Source organism: Gopherus evgoodei, chromosome 7 (genome assembly GCF_007399415.2).
Source record: "Gopherus evgoodei ecotype Sinaloan lineage chromosome 7, rGopEvg1_v1.p, whole genome shotgun sequence".
In the NCBI taxonomy this organism is placed as follows: domain Eukaryota; kingdom Metazoa; phylum Chordata; order Testudines; family Testudinidae; genus Gopherus; species Gopherus evgoodei.
In genome coordinates, this window is record NC_044328.1 from 23608531 (window position 1) to 23621052 (window position 12522).

The 12522-nt window shown below is 40.6% G+C and overlaps 1 protein-coding gene across 1 annotated transcript in view; it reads left to right on the plus strand.

Moving 5' to 3' along the window:
- The window catches only part of DOCK1 (dedicator of cytokinesis 1), a 541297-nt gene that overhangs the window by 113344 nt on the left and 415431 nt on the right, over positions 1-12522 (plus strand). The window contains 1 exon segment of the mRNA XM_030568323.1: positions 1160-1268. Coding sequence (XP_030424183.1) covers positions 1160-1268 — 109 coding nt within the window.

Here is a 12522-nt window from a genome sequence, read left to right on the forward strand (position 1 = left end):
CAAGCCTCATCATTGTGGTTACCACTCCCACCATCTCCTAAGACCCCAGACCTTCTTTTTCCTAATCCTGAAAAATGTCCTGACCAAACTGGGCCAAAAAAAGAGAGACCCAGATAGCATATGCTGAATCCCAAACACCACCTAAAGAAAATGAAATCAAACTTTATCAGCAGCACAACAGCTCCAGCCCATCTCAACTAGCTTCTTTTTCCCTCCAAAAACAATTACTAACATCTTAATACCATCAAAAAGACTGTTGACAAGAATTCTAAAAAGAGTTCTAAAAACTCTTTCCAGTTAAAAAGAAAAGGAACCAGGAATGTTGTTAAAATAAACTCCTTATTTAATACTTTACCTGTCAATATTGGAACTGGTTTTCTTTATCTTCAATAAAAAGGCTGTTCATGGTGTGTTTGCCATAATACTAAGAAGGCTAAATTGTGTGTACAGCAAATCTTGTTTAACACTGAGTTTTAGACAGCAAACTGTTATGTTAACTTAGCCTATATTCCACGTCAATTAATACAAACTCCCCTTCCTACGCAGCGGGTTTGCTGGTGGGCAAATGGGGTTGTCACAGTAATTCTCCTTGCATAGCGTCTATTAAGAACCTTACGACAGTGGCAGATTTTAAAGTGACTAGCACCACTTGTAAGTTAGGCTGGCTGAGGTCCTGAGAATCAGTGAGCTGGAACTGGCTTCTGGCATGCTCTTCCCACCTCCTTGCTTACTCCTGTCCTGAGTGAAGGAGTGAATCTAGCTCATTATTTTGCAGTTTTGTGGAGTTCGGTGATAATGAGATGGATTGATTGTGTCTCAGTGATTTAGGATTCAGTGTTAAAATCCACTATTTGATGTTTTACCAGGGGAAGCTTTAAATTAGTAATAATCCATTTTAGGTTGGTGACTTCAATGAACTTCCTTTGGTTAACGCTTTGTTCTATACCATTCTGTGGAAAAACACTTCTGCTTGATTGATAAAAGTTGGAATTTAAGAAACCCTTTTATTTTAAATGTCTTGAGTAATACATGGCATTGTCAGTTGTCATTTGAACAAAAAATGACTGCTTTGGGAACAGTTTCCATTGCTTTATACAGTATTTCCAGGTTTTTTTTATGGCTTATGCTTATATTACACAAGCAATTATTTGTTTCTCAGACTTTATGAAAACAAAGGAGAAGCAGACTTCATGGAATCCTTGCTTCAGCTATTTAAGTCTATCAATGAGATGATGAGTAGTGTCTCTGATCAAACTGTGATGGTGAAGGTAGGTGTTTCAAAGAAAAATGTCTTGGCTTTGCATTTGTATACTTTGATAGCATGACTTCAATATATTTTCATTGCATTGAGAAGCAATAATTATGCAGTTGATACAGCATGAAATTATATAGTGTGCCAATAGTGTATTTTACTTTGAACATAGTTAATACTTAATTCATTCTAGTAAAAGGTTTGTCTAGCTATATACTTAAACAAACCTGATGTATGTATGCAAGACCCATCTTATACTAGTGCCGCATATATGCCCCATGGGAGGGTGTAAGAACCCCACAGTAGGCAGCTGTGGGATCATGTGCCCTTATGTAGGTCTCATCCTGATCTCCAAAAGAGTACTTAATAAAATAACTTTGTTACATTGTGATGAACAGTGATGCTCAACAGAGGATAGTGTGCTGAATTTGCAACAGGTGATTTTGTTGCTGCTCTTTTCCTCTTATCATATGTGGATGGGTCGCCAGTGAAAGATTCCGTGATAGTTGGGAGGAGTGAGAAAAAGAGTATCTAGGGCTCTGGAGGAGCATGGTGTTGCAGGAAGGTGGGGATTGCACATTGGGACCCACCAAGTGTTAAAGCTGTAGAGCAGGGTCTCAAACTCAATTTACCTCAGGGCCAGTGCCAGTCCTCAAATCCTCGCAGTGGGCCAGTGTCACTTATGCCACCCAGACCTGCCCCTCAAAAAACTGCCCCACTCCATCTGCCTAAGGCTCTGGGACGGAGTTTGGGTCGGGGAGGCGGTCTGGGGTAGGGGATTGGGGTGCAGGCTCTGGGAGGAATTTGGGTGCAGAAGGGGTGTGAGTTTGGGCTCTGGGAGGGAGTTTGAGTGTGGGAGGGGGTCTGGGATGCAGGGTCTGGGATGGAGTTTGGGGGCTGTGGTGTGTGTGGGAAGGGAGTGCAGGCTCTGGGAGGTCTGGGGCCAGGGGATGTGTGGGGATGTGGTGCAGGCTCTGGGTGCGGGGAGTTTGGGAGTGGGAGGGTGTGTGTGTGGGAAGGGGTGCAGGCTCTGGGAGGGAGTTTGGGGGCTGTGGGGTGTGGAGGGGGTGCAGGCTCTGGGAGGGAGTTTGGGGCTGGGAGGGGATGTATGGGAAAGGGAAGAGGGTGCAGGCTCTGGGAGGGATTTTGGGGGCTGTGTGGGGAGGGGGCGCAGGCTCTGGAGAGAGTTTGGGGGCTGGGGGTGTGAGGACGGGCACAGGCTGTGGGAGGAAGTTTGGGGGTGGGAGGGGTTATGTGGAGAGGGGATGGGAGTGCAGGCTCTGGGAGGGAGTTTGGGGCAGGAGGGGTACATGGGGAGGGGGTGGGGGTGCAGGCTCTGGGAAGGGGGGCGTTTCAGCACTTACCTTGGGCTCCAAGGTGGGGCGGGCTGTGGGGCCTCTGTGTGCAGCGTCCCATTGGCCGCAGGGGCACTCGGCGCGGGGACAGCATGCGGAGGCACAGCCCTGCCCCTGGCCACCGGGAGGGGCCTACAACCACTGGAGTGAGCGGGCAGATGCGGCTCAGCTCCGCTGCGCTGTCGGGGCCCTTGAGGGGGAAGCGCTCGGGGTAGCAGGTGGGGCCAAGGGAGAGACCTGGCCCCCAAACTGCTGGAGCCCCCCAGGCCGCATTGGGGAGGCTCGCGGGCCGGCAGTTTGAGACCCCTGCTGTAGTGCACGCTATATCTACACTGGCACTTTTGTTAGTAAAACTTTTGTCGGTCAGGGGTCTGAAAGTGCCAGTGTGGACAGTGCTATGTCAGCGGGAGATGCTCTCCTGCCAAGATAGCTAATGCCACTTGTTGGAGGTAGTTTAATTATGCAGATGGGAGAGCTCTCTGCTTGTTGGGCGTGGTTTAATTATGCCGGCAGGAGAGCTCTTTCCTGTTGGCCTAGAGCGGCTACATGGGAGACCTTACAGTGGTGCAGCTGTTGTGTAGACATAGCCTTAGTAACTGAAGTGACTGCTGCTCTAATGTCAGCCATGGTGCACCTGACATGCTACCAGGGGCTGACACTATGAGTTTTACAGAGAGAAATGGGCATGGCCGAGACATCCCTGTCACACAGCAATCCATATTTGATCTTACTGGATCTTACAGGCTGGTAGGCTTCTTGCATTTCAGCAAAACTTATTATTAGGAAACACATCCTAAATTCTAAGGAATTAATACTAGTAAAATATAAGAATAAAATGGATTAATTTCAGAAAAAGAAACCTATTAATTGCTACTGCTGGCTGGATTAGTATGATATAATAGCTAGAAAAATAATCCTATAGGCTACACAGGCTTGCCAATTTATATCGTTCTGGGCCAAGGATCTGGCCCAGAATATTTTAAATTAACTTTTTTATTTGTTGATACAAAAAATTTACTTGAGAAAGATATTTCATGAGAGCTCATGGGTGGATATTTTGTTGTTGTTACCTTTCTGGAACTCTTTGGAGTTAATTTTACAAAAAGGGATTTTTCAAGCTGCATATATTTTTAAATTTTTATTTTTAACAATTAATGCATATTATTGATAATTCTGATCAAGACTGATTAATTGAGTTTACCACTATTGACTTCATAGGATATATTTGAAAACTTTGGTTTGATTTAACTAAATATAACTAATAAGAATGAGTGAAAATGCTTTCTCTTAGGCACCAAATAATGTTAAGTGATGTAACCTTGATTTCCTGAGGTAGCATAATACAATTATATTTAGATGCAGTCACTTTGTTAACGCACATCAGAGATTGTTTTGCAATCCATTGCCTGAAAAAAGTTAATTTCTCTCCATATATTTTCTGTGGATCTGTGACAGGGAATTTTGAGGTTTCCTTTTGCACTTTCATGTTAGCTTCCTTTAATACTATGGTAAATTAAAAACTATGGTTCATCCCACAAAAAACATTTTCTTTAGTTTTAAGGTGGGAGACAGAAAATCTGAATGCTATAGTTTTGAGCCACTGCATCACGTAGTTGTCTTGTGTGATAGTGTACAAATGCTGAGTAGACCTGATCTTGCTAAACTTGTGGGTTTGACAGGATCACAGCCAAAGGTAATACTCATGTAGCTGTATTGTATTTTCTGTTGAATACATGGGAGATAGAAGTAACCTTGAAATCACATTATGAATAAATCTAGTAAAAGCAGCTTTACTACTTCATCATATGAATAGCTTTCATAATTGTACATGCTGGATGTTCAGTAACAATATACTCAATTTCTTGACTACACAACTAGAGATGCAGTTTCAAATGAATCATTTAGAAAACAGACACACGTTAAATTAGGTGTTTCGTTCTATAGGATACCAAACTGGTTTTTGTTAATCCTATACAGATTAAACTGTGTTTTTTCTCTTGTATTTATGCAAAATACACTTAGTATTTGCTGAAACATCAAACTGTTTGTTCAAAACAGTAAGTTGAATCCCCTTTTAAAAACAGCTGCTTTTACAGGTATTTGGGTTTTTTGCTTTTGCTGTTCCTTTTTGGATAAATCTAAGAATGGATTGGAAATTGAGATTTATTTCTGTTATAAGATTTTGTTTTTGTTTACATAGAATTATCATTTTGTCTTTACAGTGGTTGTTGGTATGCATACTTCCACCTTTTTATGTTCTCTGTATGTGTAAATATCTCCTGTTTGTATGTTCCATTCTATGCATCTGAAAAAGTGAGCTGTAGCTCATGAAAGCTTACGCTGAAATACATTTGTTAGTCTCTAAGGTGCCACAAATACTCCTGTTCTTTTTAATGGTTTGCTACTGACTCTTTTTTGACTCTTATTCTTAAGTCCCATTTTTGTATTTCCGAAAGGATGGTTTGGTCTTCACAAGAGGCCTGCATTATGAGCAAAAATAAAATAAAATAAAGTCCCCATCTTTCATGTACTGCATTATTTAAAAGCTGTCAGAAGTGGTTTTAAACCACTTAGTGGGGATATTCCATCTCGTTTTTTGTTTGCTTTAATATGGTAAAGAAGTGCTTGTGCATTATAGACATTGGCTTTGCGGTTTAATATTAGTCTAATATCAAGAGACAGAAGGGTGCCATGATGCAACATAATTCTCTAACATTTATGTGTCCTTTATTGTAGCTTTACGCTAATATGATAGAATATTAGTTTGTTAATTCATTTGTTAAATGTTTCAGCATAACATTTTCATGGTGGAATGTCCTCTGTGTCTTGTACATTCCCCAAATCTGGAAACAGCAATAAGCACTCTAGACTTGTCAAAATCATGGAAATCAAGTGACTTGTTTACAAACAATTTATGATAAATCCGCTGAGTAGGACATCGTTTCATTATATTATTTTAAAGAAAAAGATAATTATTGCACTAATACAAATACAAAACATGCTTCAGTTCTACTTTATTGTTAAGGTTTTGTATTCACACCTTGTTACATTTGGTGATTTATTATGTTGAAAAGGTCATTTACCAAGGTGGTCTAGATTGCTTTGGGGACTGGTGATAGAATATTTACAGAAGATTAATGCTGGTTGTGACAAAGTAAACTGTCACAAGGAGAAAGGAAAAACTCAAGGTCTTTCCGGGGCTGAGTATGCAAGGAAGCAAGATATAGAAAATATTCATCTAAATCAGGATTAGAACTATGCTGTGGTCCAGGTGGCATCACTCAATGATAGAGGGAAGAGGGGAGCCTGATAGAAGTAGTGAACTTTAGGAAAGTATGCTGTCAGTGAGAGGAGTCTGGAACCTATACAAATCTCTTAAGACAGTACATAGAAGGAGAGGCGGCACCAGGGAAGGTTGTGCTGCTACAGGAATGCTAAGGGAAACACCACGAGAGAAGGGCATGCTAAAGGGCACCAGCTCAAAGTGAAACATCCATCCAAGATACTAATCTGATCCCCATCACTTTAGTATCTGAGCCTCTGACAATCTGTGTGTACTTATCCTCTCAACGCTTCTGTGAGGTAGGGAAGTCCCATTTATCTCCATTTTTAACAAATGGGGAGCTGAAGTGCAGAGATGCTAAGTGACTTGCCCGAAGTCTCACAGGAAGTCTGTGATGTAATAGGGGATTCAGCCTGGGTCTCCCAGGATCTAGGCTAGTACCGTAGCCACTGGAACATCCTGTATCTTATTTTAGGTGGCTAAATGACAATTGCATGTCCTTAAACAAAAGCTGAGCACCTATAGAACTTAATAGTTAAAGTCGATCTTCTTGTAAATATCACACTGCTCTCAAAAAAACCACCATCAACATAGTAGGCCTGATTTTCAGTTACGTAGATGGGAGTTGTGCCTACTCCGCATCTTAAAGTGATCATCTTATCAATACAAATAAATGCAGGGATTGTTTTTAGGTTACTGATGAAAGAGGTAGTACTTACTGTGGTGTATGAGCTAAGATTGTAGTACTGAAATATATAATTTATTTTTATATATATAAAATCTGATGAGAATTCTTTTTCAGTTGGCAAAATAAGTCAGATGTCCCTATGGAAGGACAAACAACTACAATTATAAATTTGCTTAATTGCAACCAGTTTTCTTCAAACATATTTTATGTCTGAGTTTTCAAGGAGGTTTAACTACATTGTGTTTAGAGGAGTCATAACCAGCCAAATTCCTCCTCAGGGCCTGTCTTTTGAAGTGACTTATGCAAAATGTAGGCCAACCAGTAATGACTAGGTGTGACATACCAGGGCATAACCCAAACTAGTGGGGGGCTGTGTCACCCCTGCCCTGCAACCCTGGGTACCTTACAATGCTTTGCTGAAGTAGCTCACTCCTGGACTGCTCATAAACAGCCTTCCAGCACATAAGCCGTACCCTGAGTGTCTGTGTGTAAGTGTAGCCTGACAGTTACACTGGGACTGTCACCAACCTTCGTTATATAGCAGGATGACTCCAATTTACCACCAATCCCAGATCTTACCCCGGAAATTTTTGTCCTCTACTGTACAGCTCTCTCCTGGACAGTACAAATATATTAAGTCTATTGTTCCTCTAAGAGAATAGTATGCCAGTTTATTATCTTAAATAGAGTTGCAAGGACACTTCAACTTAAACACACTGGATTAGGTAAACAGTTAAACAAATTTATTAACTACAAAGAGAGAGATTTTAAGTGAATACAGGTAATGAGGTGTAAAAGTCAGAAATGTCTACAAGAAAAATAAAGATAAAATGCTTATAATGCCTAACTTAACAAACTATATTAGATTCAAGCGAAATTTCTCACCACAACTTCCAGCAAGTTTACTGACCAAACTATTCAGGTCAGGACCGCCCTGAGAGTCCAGTGGCTCTTTTCCTTTGTCATGTTAGATGCAATGCAGGGAGAGAGAGGGTGTCTGCTCCTTCTTTTTATAGTTTATCCCCCTCTTGAAAAACTATTTCCAGCTGGGAACTAGGAGACAAAGAGTCTGCATGGAAGGATCTTCCCTGCTGTCTTTTTCTACCTGTTTGAGCTTCCTTTGTTTTCCTTTCCACTTGATGACTCTGTTTACTGCTTAAATGCAAATTAAGGCAAGCACACGTTCCATTGTTTAGGACAGATCTGATTGCCAACTTCTGCTTGGTCAGGGCTGTGGGGTTTGGAATGTAAGATTCCCCTTCACATATTTTATCAGGACGGTACTGAGCAGCAAATTTTGTTTTCAGATGATACCTTGTAAAGCATACATTGCACAAAGATTAATACAATACTGTGTAGAGTATAAATAGAGGAGTATATTCTGTCACACTAGGTTATTGGCAGAAAAATTCCCAGTAATTCTAAATAGTTTCTAACCATCAAATATGGCAATTTTCATAATAAACACAGTTTTCTAATGTGGAAGGGACTGAAATAGGAAACTTAAAAATTAAGAGGCTAGCGCTTTCTTTCATCATGGAAATTTAAAAATTAAGACTAGTGCTGTCTTTGCCTCTAATAGTTTCAGGTAGGCTACCACTGAAATAATTGTTCAGTATTATCAAAATCTTGTAAATTTTTAAAATGTTTGGAGAAATGATTTAATGATTATTCAAATGATTTTATTTTTAAATGCCTTAAAAGGCCTCAAAGGATGACGTGCAGAGATGTTTGTGATGATTGTAGAAATAACCTGCAATTTCCTCTTGCAACTATACAATATAAGAAATTCAGCCTGCATATTGCATGTGCTAAGAACCGTGACTATGAATTCCTGGTTAATTAAAACTATTTAAAGCAAAGAATGGACTTTTTTGGACCATATTGTTTTCATTTAATTGTCTTTTTTCCTGGTATAGTTAATGACCTTTTGCCATAGTTTACAGGTGCTTCAACAAGGTAATGTCATCAGTTTGTTCATTCAGAAGAAGGAATTCCTCTTCTTCGTCTTTGTTTACAGTCTGATGAAAAGCCCGCTAGTTTCATTGACCGTGGATCAGTCATTAATCACATCTCCTTAAAAATTTCACATCTGTGATACACTTTGCAGAACTACCAAGTTGTGCAAATGCTTTAAACAGAACAATCATATAGACATATTTCTGTTCTTGTCATTTCCTACCCCATCCCCTCTCTGCTACTTTTTCTCCCTCATTTGTTGTATTATGTCTAAAATGTAGCTTGCAAGCAATTTAGGGTAGGGACTTCATTTTCTGTGAAGTACTCACCTATTTCCTGTGTGGTATAAAATAATCATTTATCACAATGTAATTGTTTGAAATTATCCAAATTAAATCAGTGTACAGTAATAGTGCAAATATATCAGCGATCTGTATTTCTAATTCTGTATGCCAGTGCTTACTTCCTAATGAGATCACTTAATGATTATGGTAATATTCTATCAGTGTTAAAAATTCTGGAATTGAAGCATTTCATTTTTGTGCTTCCTAGTCCTCTTTTTCATATGTGTTTAGGTTTTTTTGATATGGAAATAGGTCTTTTCTTTAGACTAATTAAAACCTGTAGTTTTTGTGATTTATGAGGACAGGGATCTGAACCTTGGCCCAGTGCTGCACAAGTGTGTAGTAATTCTAATTAAAAATGTTAATTTTAAGAATTTAATAAACTGATGAATTGTTTGGAGTTGTTCCTGATGTTGTATCAGTATCTGAAGACTATTTAGTGTTTTATGAAATTAATGTCCTTGCACTCTTTAGTTCAGCATCTGGGAATAATTTAGATTGTAATGTTATTTCTGGTATTGTTGGGATCTATTTTCAGCTGCACCTTTTTAACAGAGTAAAAGTTAGTTAGTATTTATATAGTTTAAGAAAAAATCCCATTTAAGTTACTCTAATTTAGATTCACTTTTCTGTGGCTATCTTGCCTAACCATATTATCCTTTTAATTTGATTTGATACATAATCTTACTCATAATGTTGTATTGCCAACACTTGAGATTTTTATCACAGCTCTAGTGATTTTTCTGGGGTGTTTTTTACCTGTCTCATAAAAATGTGATGAATGGCCTTCTACTGTCAGTGGGGCTGAAGCCAGCAAGATGGCTGCCATTTCCCTACGATCTGTCTGCCTGTGGAAATGAGGCTGGCCTTAGTAGAGTTGGCTGCCACCTTCCACTGTTCTCAGTGACTCTGAAGCCATGTATACAGGCAAAATGGTTGCCACTTTGTGATTCTGGAATTGGCCAGAATATGGGAACTGTGAGGATTAGCAGAGACACTGAAAGGTGTAGAGGGGGGAGAATGAGTATGAGTGGAGCATGGGGAGAGCAGAAGGCAGATTTAGAGGTTGCAGTGGAATGAGGTATAAGAGTACATGGGGGCAAGTAGAAGGGTGGGGGGGATCAGAGGACAGTGATGGGGGGCAGCTCCCTCAGCTTGGAGGTGGTGATGGAGAAGGAGAGCCCCCCTGAGCAGCCAGGGTAAGGCACTATACATTGTTGCTAGCTCTCATGAATTGATTGTGAGACATGGGATTTTGGTGCCTGCAGGATGAGCTGTCATGATGCAAGAAGCTCCTCCAGGGCTAGGCAGAGGTCTGTGTGATTAGTCTCACATGCCCTCATATATGGTATCAGAGCAGACAGAGAGGGTCCCTGGGTGGGGAGAGTTCAGTTAGTGGTGTTGCTGGGACCCAGACGGAAGAGAAGCCCTGGGACAGGGTAGCAAGAGGCGAGGGAGTGGGGAGTTGAGGAAATGGTGCGGTTGGATCCCGGGTAAAGAAGTCCTGGGCAGCAGGAGATAAAGAAATATTGTAGTTGGGAGAGGACAATATATTAAATTAGATGGCAATTCCTGTATTTTAGGGGTGAGGAGATGGTAAATGAAGTTGCTATCTGAGCAGCCAGGGACAGGTGTGAATTTCTGTGTGCATTAAAAATTGACCTTTCAATCTGAAATTATCTCTCACAGACTGGCAGATTAAAAATATGGTTTGACTTTAAAAAAAAAAATGATTTTTGGGAGAGGGGCTAATATCGTGAATTTTTGAAGGTTTTTGATCTTTTGACGTTGGCAGTACTGTAACTGAATCAGTTGGGATTTGTCTTGATATTACAAATTTGTTTTGTGCAATTTTCTTAAAATTAAACTTAAAGGCTTTAGTGTCTAAATTTATTAACCTGTTTAACAAAGTTGATATGGTTAATTTTGTTTTCTGTAGATGCATTAAAATACGGTTAAAACAGATTTTTTCGATGTAATCATCAAATCTGATCCACAGATTGTTTTAGTTATCATGCTGCTGCAGTGTGAAATGCTAATTCAAACTGAATTCCAGAATTTTTTTTCTTGAATTATATGAATTTACCCCTTTTCCCATGATATATCATGATGGCACAACCTGTTTTTAATTATATTGTTACTAAACATATACTGCAACATTCATTGCTACTGAAAGATAAGCAAATGAAGATACAACAATGATTTTGTAATGGCAGCAGTTATAGCCCTACCCAGCAAAGTACTTACACATGTAAGAACAAGTGCAGAGTCCTGCACTTAGGATTGAAGAATCCCATGCACTGCTACAGACTAGGGTGGCAAGGCAGCAATTCTGCAGAAAAGGGCCTAGGCGTTAAAGTGGATAAGCTGGATATGAGTCAACATTATGCCCTTGTTGCCAGGAAGACTAATGGCATTTTGGGCTGTATAAGTAGGAGCATTGCCAGCAGATCAAAGGACGTGATCATTCCCCTCTATTCGGCATTGATGAGGCCTCATCTGGAGTACTGTGTCCAGTTTTGGGCCCCACACTACAAGAAGGATGTGAAAAAAGTGGAGAGAGTCCAGTGGAGGGCAACAAAAATGATAGGGGGCTGGAGCTCATGACTTATGAGGAGAAGCTGAGGGAACTGGGATTTAGTGTGCAGAAGAGAAGAATGAGGGGAGATTTGGTAGCAGCTTTCAACTACCTGAAAGAGGTTTCCAAAGAGGATGGAGCTTGGCTGTTCTCAGTGGTAGCAGATGACAGAACAAGGAGTAATGGTCTCAAGTTGCAGTCGGGGAGATTTAGGTTGGATATTAGGGGAAAAAAAAATCACTAGGAGGGTGGTGAAGCACTGGAATGGGTTACCTAGGGAGGTGGTGGAATCTTCTTCCTTAGAGTTTTTAAGGTCAAGCTTGACAAAGCCCTGGCTGGGATGATTTGGTTGGGGATTAGTCCTGCTGTAAGCAGAGTATTGGACTAGATGATCTCCTGAGGTCCCTTCCAACCCTGATATTCTGTGATTCTGTGTGCTTAATTTGTAAGCATATGAGTATGCCATTAAGCATATGCTTAAATCCATTGAAGTCAGTGGAAATCTTGTATTAGGTCCCGTTTAACTTATAATAATCATCTTCCTTTATTCAGTTTTGACTCTGTTATCTAGTGACCTCTGAATCTTCCATTAGAAAGTGTCATACTGCACGGCCCATATGTGCCTCAACAACTGTTTTATATGCATATAAAAGCCAGGCTGGCATTAGGGGGTAACAAGCAGAGCAACTTCCAATGGCTCTACGCCACAGGGGGCCCCGCAAAGCTGTGCTGCTCAGGCTTCAGCTTGAGGGCTGGTTGGCAGAGCTCGGGGTGGTGGGGCTTTGGCTTTCTGCCCTGGACTTCAGTGAGTCTATTGCTGGCCCTATTTGGTGGACCCCCCTGAAACCTGCTTGGGGCTCCCCCAAGGGGCCTCGGACCCCTGGTTGAGAACTGCTGATCTAGGTGAGAGTGGGAAAAGGGTTTGGTTGGTAATGGAGTAGATTTGAGAGTTAACTCTTGCTGAAAATTTTCAAAAGCATCCAAGTGATTTAGGAATTAGGTACTAGTGAAGGTGAATTAGATTACTCTCCTAAATCTCTTAAGCGCTTCGGAAAGTTTTACT